Source organism: Triturus cristatus, chromosome 2_1, assembly GCF_964204655.1.
Source record: "Triturus cristatus chromosome 2_1, aTriCri1.1, whole genome shotgun sequence".
NCBI classification, from domain to species: Eukaryota; Metazoa; Chordata; class Amphibia; order Caudata; family Salamandridae; genus Triturus; species Triturus cristatus.
The window spans coordinates 285,547,164-285,570,006 of NC_140581.1; the positions used below are offsets into that span (position 1 = coordinate 285,547,164).

The following is a 22,843-nucleotide window of genomic DNA, read 5'->3' on the forward strand; positions in this document are numbered from 1 at the left end:
CAGAAGATCAGATCGATCAAGAGAGAGTTGAGGTTGATTTTGAACAAGCAGACTGTGTCCTTGATGTCTGTAGCCCGGGTCGTAGGGTTGTTAGCTTCTTCTATACAAGCGATCTTTCCGGGTCCCATTCATTACCGAGCGCTTCAACGCCTCAAAATCTGCCATCTCCAGAAAGGCCTCAGGTATTCCGACAGATCCCTCTTTCAGAGGAGGCGAGGTGGGAGATGTTGTGGTGGCTGGAACATATGGAATCGTGGAACGGTCGAGCCCTATTCGGCACCACTCCGGAGGTAGTGATCGAATCCGATGCCAGTCGGTGGGGTTGGGGAGCCCGATGCAGTCAAGTGTCGACTGGCGGCCGTTGGTCTCCAGAGGAGTTGAACCTTCACATCAATTGCCTGGAGCTTCTGGCGGGCTCCTTTGCGATTCGTTGCCTGGAGCCCCGCCAGACAAATTGTTGCATCCTTCTCCGCATGGACAACGTGTCAGCGGTTCGGTATGTCAACAAGTTGGGTGGGACTCGGTACCGTCTTCTAGCAGAAATTGCCAAAGACTTTTGGCAATTTTGCCTTCAGAACAGTCTCTTTGTAGTGGCGGAGTATCTTCCAGGGTTCAGCAACTAAGTTGTGGATTGGAATTCCACACATCTCCGAGATTTCAGTGATTGGCGGCTTCACCCTCAAATGTTCCGATTGTTGAACAGGATGTGGGGCCCTTGTCGGATTGATCTGTTTGCCTCCCGACTCAACAAACAAATTCCGGAGTTCTTCAGCTGGCGTCCGGATCCGGAGGCTCTAGCCACGGATGCTTTTCTGCAAATATGGCCTCCAGTGCTTTGTTATGCGTTCCCTCAGTTTGTAAGGATTCCAAGGGTCCTAGCCCGAACTAAATGTTATCGCTCGGAATTGACTCTGATCACTCCTCTTTGGAGGGCTCAAGCGTGGTTCCCAGTACTTCTAGAAATGTTATGTGTGGTTCCGGTTCTGCTTCCCCTTCGGTGGAATCTGTTGTTAGACCCTCTCCAATCTCCACATCCGTTGATAACGTCAGGTCAACTACGGCTGGTCGCTTGGCGAATTTCGGGGATCGTTGGAAAGTCCCAGGCCTTTCGAGAGACGCCACCAGATTTATCAATGAGGCTTGGTCGCCCAACACACACAAACGTTATGCTACAGCATGGAAACGATGGTGTGATTGGTGCTCTTCACGGGATGTGGATCCCTCTGCAGCAGATGTCTCCTTGGTAGTGAACTTTTTAGCGTCCTTAGCCGCTTCAGGTCTTGCTTATCGTACTGTTAATAATTTTCAATCAGCCATCTCTGCAGGTCACGTGGCCATTGAGGGCAAACCACTTGGTGACCATCCTTTAGTGTGTAAATTACTTAGGGGTATCCGGTTGGTAAAACCTCTGTGTCCTAAATATTCCGAGCTCTGGGATGTCTCCATTATCTTACGCTTCTTGGATACATGGCCTGTCAATTAAGGTTTGTCTCGCAAACAGCTTTCTGCCAATCTAGCTATTCTACTTCGTTTGGTATCATGTAAACGCGTATCTGATATCCGCGCCCTCGATCTAGCGGGTCGCAGATTCTCTCCTGAGGGTGTTACTTTTTTGGTCACCAGATGCACTGAAAGTAACACCACGTCTGTCACATATCCTGCGTTTCCTGACAATCCAAAACTGTGTGTGGTACAATGTATCCGGGATTATGAGGTAAGTACTGCAGGTTTTTGTCAAGATATGGCAGGTCAATTGTTGATTGCTCTACAGAAACCTTTTTGTCCAGTGACCCCAGCTACACTGGCACGATGGGTGCGTTGGCTCATGAGCGAAGCTGGTATTGATGTTTCCAAATTTGGTGCTCATTCTGCTCGTGGTGCTATGGCATCCAAAGCCTTTTCTATGGGAGTCAGTTTATTGGACATTATGAATGCAGCTGATTGGTCCTCTGACTCTACATTTAAAACTTTTTATTATAAACCTATTGTAAATGTTGCATCTGTTGTGGTGGCGCAGCTTTGAAGAAGCATAATCGGAGCCTCCGGTCCTGACATAGAATAAAAAATTTGCAAACATTCGTGACAAGAATTTTCAATTCTATTAAGGACACGGAGGCGAGGATTATCCCACCCATAATCAGTACTGTACTGTCTGATTTGAAATGCTTTATAATGCAATGTATATTTATGCTGATGTTTCCCCCCCCCCCCTTTTTGCTTTATCTCTTCCTGGGAGTGTGGTATTACGGCTTTATATTTCTATTTCAGGTTCTGCTCTCAAGTGAAGTTTGCTGCCTTTTCACCTTTAAGGAAGGATCTTTCGTCGTCTTCCAGGACATGCTGTTACATTGAAGCTGACTTCAAGTTTTCTCGTTGCTGCCGTTGGCCTTTGGATTCCTTCGGTTGAATGGATTCTTCCAGTTTTCTCGGATTCCAGACTGTGACTATATTTTGACTTACCTGTTTTTTCACGCAAAGAAAGAGGATGAAGTATTCTCTTATGCTCTATATATAGGGGTCTATCTATGGTTGTCACGTGATACCCTCTAGGTTTATGGGTATTGTAGTACATATTTGTGTTTTTTACTTTCTGATTGGCTGCTGAGATTTTCAGTAAAGAAAATGAGAAGCATAATCCTCGCCTCCGTGTCCTTAATAGAATTGAAAATTCTTGTCACGAATGTTTGCAAATTTTTAATTGGCTGTCAACACTCCAAACCAGGAAGTGTTGGCTGCCATCTTGTGCCTCGGTAGAACCGAGGCACAAGAAAACAGAAAAAGAAACGCGAAAAACAAGAAAAGGGGGCAGGGTAGAAACACCCTCACCCCCTAGGCCTGCTCAGGTGGTCCCACAAGGACCCCCGGGGCCCAAAAAAATCATCAAAAAAATAGATTGTCAACATTCGCGCACCCATCGCGAATTTCAGCCGAAAAAAATCCCCCCCACACTGCCCCAGGGACCGCCACCCCCGGGGCTTTTCGAAAATATTTGCGGGGGGCACACGGCCTCCCGCAGCCCCGGGTACCGCCACCCCTGGGGCTTCTATTTTAATCTGTGGGGGCCACGAAGTCCCCCTCAAGCCGCGGGGACCACCACCCCCGGGGCTTTCATTAATTAATTAGCAGGGGCACACGGCCCCCCGCTGCCCCGGGTAATGCCACCCCCGGGGCTTTTAAAGAAAAAAAATACTCCTGTGTGGGGGGCTCGAGCCCCCCCCACACGCCCTGAGGACCACCACCTCCCTGAGGCACTAATTATGTAACGGACCCCCGAGCCCCGGGGACCATCACCTACCCGGGGCTTTGCCAATGTAATGGGATCAGGCCCCCCTCCTGGAGCCTGTGATGGCCCTGGGGACCGCCACTCCCCAGGGCAGTGTCCCGGGGTGCCCACCCCCAGGACACTGCTGTTTGCTATGGCATTCCTCGCGGCTCCCGCCCTGTCATAGCAAACTGGGGTTTGGGTTGTGGAAGAGAGAGCAGGAAACCTGCTCTCTCTTCCAAAATCCAAACCACATTGCATTTCCACATGGGGAGCTGCATGTCAGCAGCTCCCCGTGTGGAAAAGCAATGCTGGCTCCAGAAGGATGTGGGGAGCCGGCAGGGACTGTGGGGGAATTGGGGCTCCAGAAGTGGCCAGGGGGGGGGCCATGCAGCCCACCTCCCCAATCATCAATAAAACAAAAATTACAAAATAACGCAAAGGCCGGCCCCGGGAGATGGCGTCCCCGGGGCCATAAATGTCCTGAGGAGGGGGGCCACGCAGCCCCCCTCCATTGTAATAAAAAAAATATGCCATGCCCCAGGGGATGGGGTCCCCGGGGCCCGGAATTGGCCACGGGAGGAGGGCCCACATGGCCCCCTTCCCGTTAATACATTTTCTTTTTTTTAAATTGGGGGTCAGGTCCTGGGGGATGGGGTCCCCAGGGCCACAAAAAAGTTAAAAGAAGGGGGGGCCACACAGCCCCCCTTAAAAAAATAAATAAATAAATAAACACGATCGTGCATAGGCTCTGCCCCCTCAAAGCAACACTCAGTAAACGCACCCTGTGGCGCGTTTTAAGTTGGGGAATTAATTCCCTGTCAATACTGGGGGTCCCTGGTGGCCAACTAGCCCACCAGTTACTTCCAGTAAGCGCCACAGGGCTGTGTTGCAGAGAGGTGGTCCAGGCTGTCACTGACCATGTCATGAGTGATGTAATATGTGACATCATCAGCAGTGCATTGCGGGGGCACGAGTTATAGTTAGCTGAACCAATTATAACGGGGAAATTTCACGGGTTTTGTACGAGTGCAGTGTCCAAGTAACTATAACTTTCCCTAAAACCTATGGTTTTTTCAGTGAATATATATATATATGTATATATATATTCACTGAAAAAAACATACGTTTTACAGACGTTATAGCTAGGAATTAGCATTTAAAAAACCTTTGAAATTCACTGAAAAACCATAGGTTTCAGGGACATTATAGTTAGTTGGACATTTGACTCATATATAGCCAGAGAAATTCGCCCATTATAGTTAGTTGAGCTGACTATAACTTGTGCGCCCGCAATGCACTGGTGATGACGTCACATATTACATCAATCATGACATGGTCAGTGACATCACTGATGACATAACTAATGACATCTCAAATGACATCACTGATGACATCACTGATGACATCATCCAGTGAATGTGTGTTTCTGTAAAGTTTAAATATTTTTCATATATATCTATGCCAAGGTGTATTGAAGAATGAGTAGATTTACAAGTGCCTGAATGGATTATTTAGTAGGTGCGTGACTGACTGTACAAGTGAGTGATTGAACATGTGTTACTGAATGTATGAGTTAGTGACTAAACTGTGTGAAAGTCTGTATTAGTGTCTCAGTTGGTGTATAAGCGGCTGCATGGGTTGGTGAGTAGCTACATGAGTGTTTATATGGGTTATTGATTTGTTGTCTGAGTATCTGTATGAGTGCCTGAGTGTCTGTGTGGGTGGGTGGGGGGGTGTGACTGTGCATACATGTCTGAGTGGGTGATTCACTGGTTGTATGGATTCAAAAGTACATCTGGAAAGGGCTGTATGGGTGAGTTAGTGTTTGTATAGCTGTGTTGGTGAGTGAATAAATGTTTCACTGGTATATGTGTGAGTAACTACATATGTTTTAAGACAGTATATGTTCCGACTAGGAAGGGGGTTCGCTCCTTCCAGGTGGTGGTGGGACAATTATGGAATACTCTCCCTCTTGCTCTCAGACAGGAGCAGGAGCTTTTCAATTTTAGACGCCAGCTTAAGACCTGGCTGTTCCAGCAGTAACGGTGGCTTTTGAGGTTCAGCATGTACACTATCTCTTTTCCAAGGGGTCTTTCAGTGCCGGGACACTCCTTGGAGTAGCTATGTGCTATATAAATCCCCCAGAACATTAACATTAACATTAACCTTAACATTAACATTAACATTAACATATGTGAGTGTTGGAGTATGTAAATGACTATAAGTGAGAGTAAGTTATTTGAAGATTGGGTGTATAAAAGAGTGTCTGCTTGTATCAGTGATTGTATAAGACAGTAAGTATGTGTTAGTATCTGCATAAATAAGTGATGTAGTGTGTGTATAAATAACGCAGTTGGTGTGTATAACTGTATACATGAGTAAATGGGTATGTGATTGATTCTTTGCATGACTGACTAGGTGTGTGAGTAACTCTATGGATAAGTGGCGGACTGTGACTGTATGTATAGGTGTATGAGTGCATATTATAGTACTGAATTGATGAGTAACTGCATGTATAAGTGAGTGGATGTGAGTGTAGACCTAGGCAATAGTGGGTGGTATGTAGTATCTGGCATTGTTGTGTGTATGGTTTCAAAAATAGTAGTCTGTATTTTTAGAGTGCGTGTATCAAAGTTTATATTAGGACATCAGTATGTGCATCAGATTATCACGTGGATGATGTCATCAGTGATGTCATCAGTGATGTCATTTGAGATGACATCAGTGATGTCATCAGTGATGTCACTGACCATGTCATGAGTGATGCAATATGTGACGTCATCACCAGTGCATTACAGGCACACGATTTATAGATAGCTCAACTAACTATTACGGGTGAATTTCGCTGGTTTTATATGAGTCAAATGTCCAACTAACTATAATGTCCCTGAAACCTATGGTTTTTTCAGTGAATTTCAAAGGTTTTTTAAATGCTAATTCCTAACTATAACGTCTGTAAAACCTATGGTTTTTTCAGTGAATTTCAAAGGTCTTTTAAATGCTAATTCCTTACTATAACGTCTGTAAAACCTATGGTTTTTTCAGTGAATTTTGAAAGTTTTTTAAATGTTAATTTCATATTTTAATATTTATAAAACCTATATTTTTTCTATTTTTGTTGTAATATTTTGGCACTCTATTATCCTTTTTTTAAATTAATTTTAGAAAATATGTAATGTTTTATATCTTCAAAAAACAAGTATCTATATATTTTTTCTTTTTTTTTCAGAAAACTTAAGTCCTGTACCGGTAGTGTACCAAGCTCCATCAGCACGCGAATCCTATCTGCCATATTGCTAAACTCGTAAAGGATGCGCATTTCGTATCCAACGGGTTCATGGCACCACGTCCCGCGTAACCTCATATACGTATGTGGTCACGCCAGCTGCTACTTTGGTATGTGAAGGGTACGCAGTACAAAGCCGTGCTTTACGTCATGTACATATGGGGTCACGCCCGCTGCACATTGCGTATGCGACGAATACATACTGCCAGGCCCTGTGTTTTGTCGTAGACGTATGGTGTTGCGCCGGGTAGGCCATTCCCTCTTTTTTTAATGTCTCAAAACTATATCTAAATAAGTTTAAAGTGTATATTAGAACAAGCGATAATCTAAAATATTTTAAACATTTATATATTTCTAAGTGTAATAAACTTATATTATGGTAAATATATTTTCTCAAAATTGCGTCGGGTGCGGCCTCCTTGCGCGCTCGGTGCATGATTGCCATGTGACCTCAAAAAAAAGCATTTGATTAGTTCATAACATTTCCCATTGTAACAGTTGGAGGACACCACCCATTTTAGTCATTCTCTCTACAGCGTTTGATGAGATACTCCTCTTCTGCTTAGAGAGCTTTTTTGAAAACTTTTTGCTATGTACACATATCTGACACTACACACAACATGCAACCATCATCTTCATCATTATTCATGTTCTGTAAAGTAGCCTTCCACCTGTGATAGCTATGCATCTAAAAGCTACATAACAGAAGTTTTCCCCACTGCCAGAGGCAACATGGTTGCATACGCTGTCCACAGCACAATGTAATGTGGTACGGCTCAGGGGCATTATCATGCATAGATAATGAACACACGGACACAGATAGATAGTGGAAGTGGGTACAGGCACGTGCGCTCGACTCCTTTTTATTACCAGGGTCACATATCCAGTGACATCTGTGCTGAATGCGTGTGGGTTGAGTGTAAACCAGCCCTCAGGGAATGGTTGCTGCTAGCATCAACTACAACAGTAATCATTGGATCACACACAGAGATTCAATAATAAAAGGGTCAATAGTTTGTGCTGCAGTAAGGTAGGGACACTAGATAAATAATACAGAAACGATTCTATCGTAAAAGAACCATAACTGGTGGTATACTGAGATACAGGCAGTAGATCTGAAATAATACACAAAAAGATTGTATCATAAAGGGTCCATCAGGTCTAGTGCACTCAGATAGCCACATCAAAAGCATTCAGCATGTGCACAGCCAGCGATGATGCGTGCTGCGGGCGGGCCGTACTAGGAACAATGTCTGTTGCCTACAGGACTGCTTCATCTGGAATAGCGACTCGATCTGAATTGTAAACACTGCTGTCTGCAGGGTAAGCCAGAGAGCGGTCAGCAAGGGCCCACAGCCACATGGCGTTGACTTGAGCTGTCCTGTTTGCTGTATGTGAAGCAACAAAAACCGTGTGCGGACCCTGTGATGATGCGTATGCATGGTGCGGACAGAGTGCACTGGAGCAATGTCTTTTGCCTACAGGACTGCGTCATCTACAATAGCGACTCGATCTGAATTGTGAACACTGCTGTCTGCAGTGTAAATTGAAGGCAGTAGTGAGCACAGTCATCCAGGAATACTTTTTCTCACTTCCTCTTCACAAAATACAACAACATAAATTACACAAAACTCTGCAATAAATAAATCAAAACAATTCGAAGTGCGATCTCTGCTGTCCACTGTGTAGACTGATATTCAGTGTTCTTTACCACTACCAAGAAGAATTTGGTCATTGTACTAGACCTTTAAGTCATCTAAAAAAAGTTCGTCAAGAAAGTATACTAAAAGGCTATTGTGTATATTTGAATATACGTTGTAGTTAGTTGCCTACTGGATTCTGTAATTAAACAATCACCACTCGATCTGAATTGTGAGCCCTGCTGACCACAGTGTAGGCCACAGGCAGTGGTCATTAACACCTCACAGCCACGTGCCATTGGATTCGAAAGCACGGAGTTGGTTGCACCTGATCGGAGGGGGTACACACAAATCATCACAGACTTTAACTTCTGACATCCTCAATCACAGAATCAAGACCCCGTTTCACTGTTCCGACCTGCTGTACCGTGGTGTACTCCACCGACTGCAGTCAGCCAAGCCCAATAATCATGTGCAGCAGTTAGCTACGGAAGCACAGAGTCTGATCCACCTCAACGGAGGGAGTTCTGTAAAAAAAAAAAACAGCAGGTAATATCAGACATCGTCCATTCTGGGATCAAGACACCGTTCCACTGTTGGGACCTAGAGTTGGTTACACCTGGTCGAAGGGAGTACCTTCATCTACACTCTCAGATTCAGTTCTAACATCGTCCATTCTGGATCAAGACACCGTTCCACTGTGGGGACCTAGAGTTGCTTGCACCTGGTCGAAGGGAGTACCTTCATCTCCACTCTCAGATGTAGTTCTAACATCGTCCATTGTGGGATCAAGACACCGTTCCACTGTTGGGACCTAGAGTTGGTTACACCTGGTCGAAGGGAGTACCTTCATCTACACTCTCAGATGCAGTTCTAACATCGTCCATTCTGGATCAAGACACCGTTCCACTGTGGGGACCTAGAGTTGCTTGCACCTGGTCGAAGGGAGTACCTTCATCTCCACTCTCAGATGCAGTTCTAACATCGTCCATTGTGGGATCAAGACACCGTTGGTTGGTACCTGTTGGACTACTGTGTTAGTAGTATACAGAGCACTCCACAGTGCTGGGCCTCAGGCTGGGCGCTTACACAATTTTCAACACATCTGACATTTAAGGTCTGGCACACTTTTTTAACACTGTCTCCTCCGGCCTTGCCACAGGCTTTCAAACTGTTTTTAGTCTAATACCAGACTTCATTCATTCGATCATCTCTGGAATAACAAGAACAGTGCCCATAATTCTCGCTCTGTTTGCGGCCATCCTACTACATCAACAACATTATAAAATGGAACAACTTTTCGGCTGCCTGCCTCTATCTATTATCGGAGTCAGCTACAACATGACATTTATTTACACATATACAATCTGCGTGCAACCATCTTTTTATTGCAAAACTTGCCCAATCGACTGGCGAATGGATCTATGCCTTGCCAACATCCCAGCAAACGCTCCCGATATCCAGCAGGTAAAGGAGTATCTTGAAAACCATGAACTTGATTGTTCGGGCAGTGGAGCAATGGCGGATGCAATGCAAAAAGGTATCCTGGCTGAATGGGATTTCTGCGCAGCCGCGAAAGATCTCCTGCAATGTGTGACCTGAGAAAATAGTATTTAAATCAATATATATATCTGTAAGCGCGCAGCGTGTGCGCTGGGTGCGCGCACCTTGCCGTGCGCGAGCGCAATTCTGATTGGTTGTTAGATCTTAGTAAACATTCGAATCGGTGGAAATCAGGAAGCGGCGGCCGCCATTTTGTCTATCGCATAAAGAGGGGGTGATAAACAAAGGGGGAGAACTTGAAAAGGGGGCAGAGTGGGGAGAAATTGACCCAGTAGGCATTGTAAGGGGGTCACAGTAGGACCTTGTAGGGCAAAAAAAAAGATTTATATTTTGTTAAAAAATATCGCCGAGTGCGCGCACCCAGCGCGCACCCGAAAAAAAACTTTAGTAAAAAAATTAAAAAAAAATCGCATTTAAGTGTTTAGATAAAAGGTGGCTCTAAAAAGAGCCCTTGTGTTTATTGTTTGTTTTTTGGTACCTACAAGTAAGTACTGATGCAGAGTCTAAAGTTCAAGAGGAAGACTCTGTTGCCTTCATCAGTGAAGTGTACACCATCTCCTCTATAAATGTCTTGCATATTGTAACGCAAGTTGTTGTGGTATATAGAACCCATACCATAGTCTCTGAGGAAAGCAGAAATAGATTTGTTGACGTGCTTCCTTGCTTTGTCAATCTGCGGACAAAATTGGTTGGACCAGTTCCACTTTTGCCTTTGGCATATGTTAGAATATACGAAGGCAGTTTGTGGAAAAAGCGACATCAATTGCACAAAGGTGTCCTTAATAAGCATTTCCAGACCTACCCCAGTTAAAGTGCCTAGGTCATTTCCACCACAGTGCACAATAATAAGGTTAGGCTGTGGGAGATGTAGAAAGGTTTTCACCAAAGGCATTAATTGGTGCCACTTTAACCCTCTCTGACCAATCCATTTGATGTCTACATTTGGCAAAGCAAGGTCTCTCACCATACCTCTTTTTACTGCAAATTTTTCACTCCAGAAGACATAGCTGTGACCTACAATCCACACTGTGAACATCTTCAAAGGAGATCTGGATGCACTCAGGAGGTGTCTTTCAGTAGAAAGGCAAAAAGAAAGGAAAGACAGTTGAAAAAAGGGGGCACACATACTTTTTTTTATAAAAAGAACTCATTGACTATTTCAAAGCATTCTACACTAAAAACTAGGCTGTATGTTTAAATTTTAAAAAGCATGTATTGCATTGGTTCAGAAAAAAGTGTGAAAAAAGAACATTAGTTTGGATTTGCTGTTAGGTTTGAAAAGTCAAGCACTCTTGCTCTTTGGAAATGAAACATTGTCTGTTGAACTTCTGACCTCTCTGCTCACACCGGTGTTCCATGACCTGTTGCTATGGTAGCAGGCAGAAGTTAAGTTGGGGGAAGGGTACATTTGGAAAGGGGTTGAAGTTTTCAACCAATAGAAATGTGTGATTTCATTTGAAAAAATGTGGGAAGTACTGAGATTGAAAATTAACATGTATATGTGTGAAAAAAGAGAGGGAAACTGTGCCATTAACTGGTTCTGCTGAGAGGAGAGAGGTGTGGAGCTCAGTGATTCTGGTCTGATAAACTGCTGTGTGACTGCCACATTTCTTTCACAACTAACTAATTTTAAAGGTGAGTTATGAGTTTGAGAGGGGGTGTTTGTGGTTAATTTTGATATATAAAAAAAAATTATGATTATTTGTTTAAAGTTGTGATTTACATTTTCTGTTTTGCGAGATATTTAACTGTTTTGAATATGTAATATATTATGGAGTATGTTTTCAACATAAGATAATGTGTACTGGTAACAATGAGGAATACTGTTTTGTGCCTACCATCAAACCATGAGTCTGTGTGCAGAGAAGAATTGTGGGCAGAGATTTAATTTGTGTTGCTGTTGAAAAGTAAGACTTGCAGTTGAAAGAAAATGACAGCTTCTTTTTAATTGTGATGGTTAGCATTTAGCAGAAATCACTTTGAAAAAAAAGAGAGGAAAATGGCAGCACATTTGAAAAAAGCATTAGTTCTGTTAGAATTGATAACCCAGGAAAGGGGCAGCCTGTGTTTTGTGCCTACCAACACAGCATGAGTCTGTGTGTATATAGGAATTGTTGTCTGAGATTTAATTTGTGAAGTTGTTGTTCAGTAAGAAATGTAGTGCTAGGAAAGTGGCAGCCTGGGTTATGTGCTTAAAATGATGACATGAGTCTGTGTGCACACAGGAATTGTGGGCAGAGATTTAATTTGTGAAGATGTTGTTCAGTAAGAAATGCAGTCCCATGGAAGGGGCAGCCTGTTGTGTTTACACAAATTATCCCTTAGCACACATGCACTGTTACATACATCCCTGCAGTCTTCATGCAGTTCTGGAAGTCTCTTTGCTCATCTGTCAAGCACCAGACAATCCACAGTGTTCAGAAACACACTCTTGGCACACACGCAGCAGCTTCTCCAACACTCTCATGTGTAGTACACAGCTCTGTGTGCTGCTTCAGATAGCACTGTGTAATGCAAACACATTCAACGTCACCAAGGCCTCATTTAAATTGATCTTGTTTAATCACTCACTCTGTAACATATGGACATGGTCTTAAGGAGCTGTTAGGAAATGTGCTGTTTTCTGCTTCTGTAAATAATAAGGGAAATGTATCAGGCTGTAACAGTAATTTGGTACTATTCAGGGACACTGTTTTGTTCCAAAAAACATAGCATGAGTCTGTGTGCGCACAGGAATTGTGGGCAGAGATTTAATTTGTGAAGTTGTTGTTCTGAAAGAAATGCAGTCCCATGAAAGGGGCAGCCTGTGTTATGTGCTTAAAATGATGGCATGACTCTGTGTGCACACAGGAATTGTGGGCAGAGATTTAATTTGTGAAGATGTTGTTCAGTAAGAAATGCAGTTCCTGGAAAGGGGCAGCCTGTTGTGTTTACACAAATTATCCCTTAGCACACATGCACTGTTACATACATCCCTGCAGTCTTCATGCAGTTCTGGAAGTCTCTTTGCTCATCTGTCAAGCACCAGACAATCCACAGTGTTCAGAAACACACTCTTGGCACACACGCAGCAGCTTCTCCAACACTCTCATGTGTAGTACACAGCTCTGTGTGCTGCTTCAGATAGCACTGTGTAATGCAAACACATTCAACGTCACCAAGGCCTCATTTAAATTGATCTTGTTTAATCACTCACTCTGTAACATATGGACATGGTCTTAAGGAGCTGTTAGGAAATGTGCTGTTTTCTGCTTCTGTAAATAATAAGGGAAATGTATCAGGCTGTAACAGTAATTTGGTACTATTCAGGGACACTGTTTTGTTCCAAAAAACATAGCATGAGTCTGTGTGCGCACAGGAATTGTGGGCAGAGATTTAATTTGTGAAGTTGTTGTTCTGAAAGAAATGCAGTCCCATGAAAGGGGCAGCCTGTGTTATGTGCTTAAAATGATGGCATGACTCTGTGTGCACACAGGAATTGTGGGCAGAGATTTAATTTGTGAAGATGTTGTTCAGTAAGAAATGCAGTTCCTGGAAAGGGGCAGCCTGTTGTGTTTACACAAATTATCCCTTAGCACACATGCACTGTTACGTACATCCCTGCAGTCTTCATGCAGTTCTGGAAGTCTGTTTGCTCATCTGTCAAGCACCAGACAATCCACAGTGTTCAGAAACACACTCTTGGCACACACGCAGCAGCTTCTCCAACACTCTCATGTGTAGTACACAGCTCTGTGTGCTGTTTCAGGTAGCACTGTGTAATGCAAACACATTCAACGTCACCAAGGCCTCATTTAAATTGATCTTGTTTAATCACTCACTCTGTAACATATGGACATGGTCTTAAGGAGCTGTTAGGAAATGTGCTGTTTTCTGCTTCTGTAAATAATAAGGGAAATGTATCAGGCTGTAACAGTAATTTGGTACTATTCAGGGACACTGTTTTGTTCCAAAAAACATAGCATGAGTCTGTGTGCGCACAGAAATTGTGGGCAGAGATTTAATTTGTGAAGTTGTTGTTCTGAAAGAAATGCAGTCCCATGAAAGGGGCAGCCTGTGTTATGTTCTTAAAATGATGGCATGACTCTGTGTGCACACAGGAATTGTGGGCAGAGATTTAATTTGTGAAGATGTTGTTCAGTAAGAAATGCAGTTCCTGGAAAGGGGCAGCCTGTTGTGTGTACACAAATTATCCCTTAGCACACATGCACTGTTACATACATCCCTGCAGTCTTCATGCAGTTCTGGAAGTCTCTTTGCTCATCTGTCAAGCAACAGACAATCCACAGTGTTCAGAAACACACTCTTGGCACACACGCAGCAGCTTCTCCAACACCCTCATGTGTAGTACTCAGCTGTGTGTGCTGTTTCAGATAGCACTGTGTAATGCAAACACATTCAACGTCACGAAGGCCTCATTTAAATTGATCTAGTGTAATCACTCACTCTGTAACATATGGACATGGTCTTAAGGAGCTGTTAGGAAATGTGCTGTTTTCTGCTTCTGTAAATAATAAGGGAAATGTATCAGGCTGTAACAGTAATTTGGTACTATTCAGGGACACTGTTTTGTTCCAAAAAACATAGCATGGCTCTGTGTGCGCACAGGAATTGTGGGCAGAGATTTAATTTGTGAAGATGTTGTTCAGTAAGAAATGCAGTCCCATGAAAGGGGCAGCCTGTTGTGTTTACAAAAATTATCCCTTAGCACACATGCATTGTTACGTACATCCCTGTAGTCTTCATGCAGTTCTGGAAATCTCCTTGCTCATCTCTCTTGCACCAGAGAATACACAGTCTCCAGAAACACACTCTTGGCACACACGCAGCAGCTTCTCCAACACTCTCATGTGTAGTACTCAGGTCTGTGTGTAATGCAAACACATTCAACGTCATCAAGGCCTCTTTTTCTTTGCTCTACTCTAAACACTCAGCCAGGTTGCAGATACTTATGGTATGAAGTAGCTGTTAGGAAATGTGCTCTTTTCTGCCTCTGTGATTTTCCAGGTAAAATGTGTAAGGCTGTAACAGCAATTATCACTTGATCTAACAGAGTAGTAAATGTGCTTTGAATTTGCAAATCAAATTCTGTTTTCTGCTTAGAAGCACACCATGAGGCTGTGTGTGCACAGAAATTGTGGCCACAGATATAATTTGTGTTGCAGTTGTTCTGTTAAAAAATGCACTTGCGGGAAAGGGGCAGCTTGTTTTTTTTCAACTGTGGTGGTTAGTACTGTGCACAAATTAGTAAATGACAAATGAGAGACAAATGGAAAAACATTTGAAAAAAATGAAAAGTAAAAAAAAATATTTAAATGAATTATAATTACAAAAAGGATTTTTTTTTTAGTTCCTTGCAGGTATTGCTGAGCAACAGTGAAAAAAAAATGCCTTTAAGGACAAGAAAAAGGAAAGAAAAGCAACAACAAGTATATCTGGACAAAACTGGGAAAAAAAAATAGCAGGAGAAGCTGGTGATGGCAAAAAGAAAAAATCTACTGGTAAGCAGAGCAGAGATTTCATAAAACAGATTTTCAAAAAACAAAAAAATGGCAAAAATAACTGCAAAACAAAGAGAGTTTTATGTACAAAGCCACAACACAGTCAACAACAGAAAAAAAGCTAATGTACAATCAGAAGTATGTCAAACAGATTTAACACGAAAATTAGATTTTAAAAACATTCGTCGAAAAATGTTTCAGAGAAGAGTGATGTTAAATTTGCTAAAGGATGTGAAAAAATATAAGAAAAAAACTAAATTTATTAAGAAAAAAAAATTTATAGAAAAAATTGTAAGTAAGGCTTTGGAAATAAAAAGAAAACTTTTTATTCTAATTTTGATTAGGATGCGTAGATTAGAAAAATTAGTGAATGCAATGAAGTCACAAAGCAAAAGGAAAAGAGAAGTGAAACAAAGTAACTTTTGTAAAGTGTTTTTGGGAGAATGGAAACACAGTTCAAGTACTGAACCATTTTTTAATGAAGAGAGTTATCTTCAAAGTAATAGTTTGTTGCATGCAGTTGACACTAATGGTAGAGCATATGAAGTGAAGGATGGTTGTGTGATGCAAAAAGAGAAAATGGTCCCTAGAAATGAGGAAGAAGTAATGGCTGCTGAGGCTATGGGGAGACGTCCAAAAGCCCCAGTGTATACTTGGAAATGTAGTAGTATTTGTACTGTGCGTCAGGAATCTATTGATAAATTACGTGACTTTCTAAGAGAATATAGTAAAAAGAGTGTAAAACAGAAGATGAAGGTGCTTCAAACACTAGATCCATGCAGAGTGAGAGAAAATACTGGTTTGCAGGGACATTCTCTGGCTTGTCTATCTAGAAAAGTGTGTAAAAGTGTTTTTCATCATTTTAGGATGCTGGCTGTTCATCATACTGAAATGAGAAAGTTTGTGAGAACATTGTATTTTGCTAAAAGTCCAGCAGTAAAGTTGAATGAGTTGAATAATGCTCTGTTCCGTGGATCTGTATCAGATGTAGTGAAGGTTACTGATGAGATTCAGTTTTGTTACTTTGGTCCAGAAGAAGAAAGTGCAGAAAATGACACAGTAAATGAGGAAAATGAGGAACAGAATGTAGAACTCATTATTACTAAAAATTTTGAGGATGAAATGACAAAATTTACTATCACCTCTAATGAAACACCAAATATTACTTGTATTTGTTGCCGCAGAAGTCATTATAAAAATCAAACAAGGAATGTTGATCTGTATAAAAAAAGTGAAAATGAAGATAATTATAAGTGGAAGGATTTTGCAACATATATATTTCTTGAAAATTGTTTTGAATTGGGTGAAGATCAGCGTATTTGTAAATACTGTTATAATAAATTAGAACAAAATAGAATGCCGACCAGAGCTGTACATAATAATTTAGAATTGGATGCTATTCCTGCCGAACTTTCTGAATTAAATACATATGAGTCTATACTTATTCAATGTGTTCATCCGTTCCAGACCATAGTACGTATGGAGCCCAAAACTGGAAAATTACCTCCTTCTGATTTACTGAGAGGTTTAAAAGGAAGAGTGGTGTATTTGCCCTTGGATTTGAAAAAAAATATGGAAACTATTGATGCAGATACTTTGGAAACTGAACCATTAGTAATTCTGGTTAATGGTGTACCTACAAAGAATAAGAAGATTTGGCAAGAGCTGGTGGATGTGCGAAAAGTACAAAGAGCAAATTTGTATTTGAAAAAAAATAATAAATGGTATGAATCAATTTATATAGAAGAAGAAGAAGAAGATTTACAAGAAGACACAGAAACACCAACTGGTCAAATTGAAAAAGTGGACAAGTCAAAGGAAGAAGAAATTTATGAACATTTTAGCATACATCCTCTTCATTCGAAAGAAGTTATGGGAGACACTATTGATCTGTTTCAGATGAGGAAAGCAAAAGGAACTCCCGTGAGTGTATGGGAGGAGAGCTTGGAAGCTCGATGTTTTCCCCAGCTGTTTCCTACAGGAAAAGGAGGACGATACGATGAACGTCCAGAACAGATTCCAGCTTCCGAGTATCGGACTACAAGACTATATGCAGAAGATCCAAGATTTCGTCAAAGTATTCCATATTTGTTCCATCTTTTATTTGAAAGCGACTTGTCTGCATTATCTTATGCAGTAAATCACATTTTGAAAAGTGGAGTACATCTACATAATGTGTCTGCTAAAGATTTTATGGAGAAAGTGCAGCACCGAGATGATCATTTGGAAACACAACTGATCAATCTGATGGCTTGTCAGCGTGGGACAAATGAATATTGGTACCGACGCCATGGTGAGTTAAAATGCATGTTACGGAATTTAGGAACTCCTACATGGTTTGTAACCCTAAGCTGTGCCGAGTACGCTTGGGATGATTTATTGGATTTTCTACGAGAGGCAAATTCAAACATTAAAAACATTGAATACAAGACAGCTGGAGAACTGTGCTCTTTGGATCCGGTTAATGTTTGCAGATATTTCAATCATAGATTTGAGGCTATGATGTCCTTCATCTGCAATAAAAAAAATCCACCTCTTGGAGAAGTAGTGGATTTCTTTTGGAGAAAAGAGTACCAGGCAAGAGGTGCTCCTCATATTCATATGCTGTTGTGGATCAAGGATGCCCCAAAGTTTGGAACAGATACTGATGAAGCAGTGTTACCTTTCATTGAAGAATATGCAACATGTGCTATACCTAAAAGCACAGAAGAGAAAAAGTTAAAAGAACAAGTTTTACGTTTCCAAAGTCATCGGTGTGGAAAATACTGTCGACGGAAGTACAAGACCAAAGATAAATTCTACACAAAGTGTCGATTTGGATTTCCTAGACCTGTTCTTTCAAAAGGAAGAGTCAACAGTTTTATGTCAGCTGTGCGACATACTATAACCAGAAAGTCTCCAAAAAATACCTATAACCTAAAAAGAAATGAAGAGTCAAAATTAATAAATGACTTCAACCCAGTGATTTTAACAATGTGGAATGCTAACATGGATATTCAGTGTGTGGCAGACAATTCTATTGCTGTTGCTCGGTATGTGACATCTTACATCACTAAATCTGAGAAAACAGAATTGAAGGAAATGTGGGAAGAGATTTCTCACGAGAAGACTGTCAGTAAGAAGCTGTACAGTTTCAGTTTAAAGATGTTATCGCATCGAGAAATTGGATCCTACGAATGTTCAGATAGGTTATCATCTGCAAGTCTTTACTCGAAATCCAGAAGAATAATTTGGGTAAGCTTAGGCCTTGCAGGAATGAGAAATCGGGTACTGAAATCTGTTGGAGAAATTGAATATTTGGCCGAGAATGACCCAGAAAGTACAGATATTTTGAAATCAAACATGTTGGACACATATTATCCAAAGAGAAGTCATCATCTTGAGAACATGTGTCTCTATGAAGTGCTGCAGAACTACATTTATTCACGGAAAGCCACAGAAGACATCAACCATGGAAAATATAAAGTCATTGGTGAGGAAGGATGTTTGGTGAAGCAAACAAAAGGAAGTTTGATAAATCACAGGAAGCTGAGTTGCGACACTACTGACAAAAAGGAATTTTACTACTTGGCTCTTTTACAGCTCTTTAAACCATGGCGTTCAGAGGACGAACTACTGGGAGAATTTCAAAGCTATGAAGATTCTTTTAATGCTAGCAAAGACATCATAGAATGCAGTACTTTCACAAATTATGTCCAAATGTTAAATGAAGAAAATGAACAGGAAGCAAAAATTGCAGCTGAAGTAGCTAGAGACAGTTCTCAAGACAGCCAAAGTTCAGGAACACTTAGTCAAGATCCCCTCGGACAACCGATCATAGAAAATGAAGCTGCAGTAGCCATGACTGAAGTAGAAACGGCTATGAATCAAGCACAGGAAGATTCAATTGACTTACTAAATCTGGAAAAACAACTGAATGAAGAACAAAAAGACATTTATGAAGAAATCATCAAAAAAATTGATCATGGATTTCTACATGAAAAGAAAGAGTGCTCATGCACATCATTTGAAACAATAAGGATGTATGTGAGTGGACAAGCTGGAACTGGTAAAAGTTTCTTAATAAAAGTCATCAGAAGCTACCTACAGCAAAAAACAGCTTCAAATTTGTCTTGTGTGGTAACTGCTCCAACTGGGTTAGCAGCCTATAACATAAAAGGAATTACCTTACATCGCTTGCTAATGTTACCAGTGGAGCATGAGAACAAAATAGAATACCACAAACTAACTGGAGAAGCATGCCTCGAAGTTTCAAGAGTGTTGAAGAAGATGCAAGTTCTCATTATTGATGAGGTGAGCATGGTTTCAAATTTAATGCTTGCCTTTGTGCATTTAAGAATGCAGCAAATTCTAAAGAGAGACTATGATGTGTTATTTGGAGGTAAACATGTCATAGTTTTTGGGGATCTTCTGCAGCTCACTCCAGTTAAAGGACAACCAGTGTTTAATACTGTGACACATGAAGACACGAAGAAGTCATTAGGAAGCATTGGTAATGCGAATATTTGGTCATTCTTTGAGTACAAAGAACTCACTACCAATATGAGACAAGCAAACGACGAAGATTATGCAAATATTCTGAAAGATATCAGAATTGGACTACTCACAGAAGTTGGCAAAAAAGCATTACAGAGTCGGTTGCTACATAACTTATTTCCAAATGAAGAAATAGTTGCAGAGAAAATATACCAGAACATTGCAGAAAAAAATACTGTAATCTGCTTAATGCCAACACTACGTGAGTGCTCGATATTCAATGAGGATCTTTTGAAATTGGAAAACGAAGAGATTAAGAAAATGGAAGCAGTGGACAAAATTGAGGATGGAAGAATTACTATCACATTAACAGGCAAACTGAAAAATAAATTGGATTCACTAGAGAAGAATATTTCCAAAACAGCTGGATTAGAAAAAAATCTATATGTTTGCATGAATTGTCGAGTGATTTTAAGGAGAAATTTGGATGTAGAAAAAGGTTTAGTGAATGGAGCTATGGGAAGAGTTGTGGGTTTTATTAATTATCAGAAAAAAGAAGGAATTGAATGTTTAAAAATAAAATTTGATCAGATAGAAGAAGTTAAAGACATTTGTCGTTGTTCAGTTCGTTTCATGCTTGTAAAAGACTTATATGTACGTAGGAAGCAGTTTCCATTTTCTCTAGCATATGCTGTAACTATTCACAAGTCTCAAGGATTGACTGTAGATAGTGCTTTTGTAAACATTGGTTCTACTGTGTTCAAAGAAGGTATGGCATATGTTGCTTTGTCACGAGTGAAAACCTTATCTGGTTTATTTATGATAGACTTTGATGACTCAAAAGTTAGTGCTGATATAAACTGTGTAAAGGAGTACAATAGATTAAGAAGAACCTATGCTCCTCATTTAGGTCAGTATCCTGTGATTGAAAAACATGTTGTTTCTCGGAAAAGGAGATTTGAAAATATCTGTAATGTGGATGAACAGAACAAAAAAAAAATGGACAGTGATGTGAGAGCAAGGAAAAAGAAAAAGGACAGTGTTGAAGAGGTTGTTGGTTGCCATTTTGAAAATAGCTCTGGTGTCAACTGCTATGCAAATGTAGTGCTGAATGTTGTATTTTATCTTGAAAAGTTGCTAGAACAGATAAAAGTAAATCATGGAAAAAGATTGTGTTCACTGCTGAGTCTCCTTTATGAGAAGCTGAGTACTGATAAAACTGAAATAGAAAGTGCTACTGATGTTAGAAATCTTTTAGATGTATGTTCTGGTTCTACACAGTTTAAAGAAAATATCCAGCAAGATGCTCAGGAATTCTTAATATTTATTTTGAGTGTACTAGAAGATGAAGGAGTAGAAGTAGAAAACTTATTTGGTGTCTCTTACAAGTGGGAACATTGCTGTGAAAACTGTATGAACACATGTAGTAGTAATGTTGATTCCGAAAGGTTCATATTTTTACCATTACCACAAAGTAAATCAGTGACTTTTAGTAAATTAGTTAAAGATGCCAATCACAACATGGAATGTTCGGAATGTAAATCTGACATGTTTTCTACATTATTTTTACAGAAATATGGTCAGTATGTAATTTTAATGATGCAACGTTGTAGAAGTGATGGTTCAAAATTGGACACTTTAATAAAGAAGTTTACAGGACAGCAATTATCAATTTCTGGAAAAACTTTGTTACAGTTGCAATAATTTTTCATGAAGGACCTACTGTAACTTCTGGACATTACACAGTTTATCTTAAATGTGAAAAAGGCTGGACACTGTGTAATGATTCCCAATTGATTTTCAAGCAACGTTTGCCTTATGATTTACCCAATTCTTACTTAATTTTTCTGAAACCTAAATTTTGAAAACTAAAAACTGCATCTGAAGAAAGCATTTTTTGTAATTTTAAAGGTTTATAATTGAAGATATCACATAAAAAGGATTTTGAAATTACTATTTGGCCCAAAGGAAAAGTAATAAAAACAATTGTGGACTCCTTTGACAGAAATTATTTTGGCATGTGTGCTTTTGCGAGAAGGTTTAAAGACGGTTTGTCTAGAAAATTTTTATTCTTCTAGAAAAGTACTTGTATTATATATTTAATTTTTCTAACAAGGTATATTTTAGTGAGGATAGTTTTGGGGCTTTTTTTAAGCAATCTTTTAGATTGTTTTTTTTTTTGCCCGCTGTTAAATGATGAATACAATTGTTTTCACTATTTTAAGTGAAAAATAAAAAAATTCTGAAAACAGCAAAAAAAGGGCAAAAAATTGCTTTGTAAAATATGTAAAAACATGTAATGCTTTTTGTAATGTATGATTGAATATTAATACTTTTTTCTTTTTTTGCAGAACTGGAAACAAAAAATAAAAAAAAATTCTGTTCCCTTGCAAAATACTTTTTATAATTTTTTTTTTATAATTTTTTTTTTTTTTTAAATAAGTGAAAAATATTAGCATTATTCAATCCTCCCTTTTCATGCTTCCATTTCTTCACCTCTTTTTGTATATTAATTTAAAAAAAAAAAAAAAAAAATTAAAAAAATACCTTGGGTGCGCGCAGGGTGCGCGCACCTCAAAATAATTTCCCCAAAAAAATCTCAAAAAAAATTTGGGGGGGTTTAGTTTATAAGTGGCTCTTAAAAGAGCCCTTGAGTTAATGGAGGGAAACAGGAAGAGAAAAACGAAAAAAAAAGAAAAAACATCTATGGCCTAGTGCACGGATGCGCATCAAATTTTCTCTGAAGGAGATCAAGACTGGTCTCCCCCACAGAAATAAGAGAACCGCAATCAGTGCACCGTGTAGACAACCTCGCCAAACAAGGTGGATCAACAAGAGGTGTAGAAACAGGTGAAGGCACCATCGCAGCTGAAGTGCTCGCCTGAGCTGCCGAAGATGTGCTCGGCTGAGCTGCTGCAGATGTCGTCGGCTGAGCAGGTGGAGGGTTTGCTCCAGAAGCTCGACGAAAAGTTACTGGATGCATTTTGTTAACATGTCTCAACATAGTGTGAATGCTAAAAGAATATTTCTTGTTAGGATTCCCACGAGATAAGACTTTATCACAAAGTACACATGTAACTTTCGGTGCATTTACCTTTTTCAGACCTTCTGG

General features: G+C 40.4%; 1 protein-coding gene across 1 annotated transcript in view; it reads right to left on the reverse strand.

Annotated features, from left to right (window-relative positions):
* Positions 1-915: 915 nt before the first annotated feature.
* Positions 916-22,843, reverse strand: part of LOC146864104 (uncharacterized) — a 41,039-nt gene continuing 19,111 nt past the window's right edge. Inside the window, exon 3 of the mRNA XM_085638225.1 lies at positions 916-1,105. Within this exon, the coding sequence (XP_085494351.1) occupies positions 916-1,105 (190 nt within the window). The remainder of the gene's footprint in view (positions 1,106-22,843) is intronic.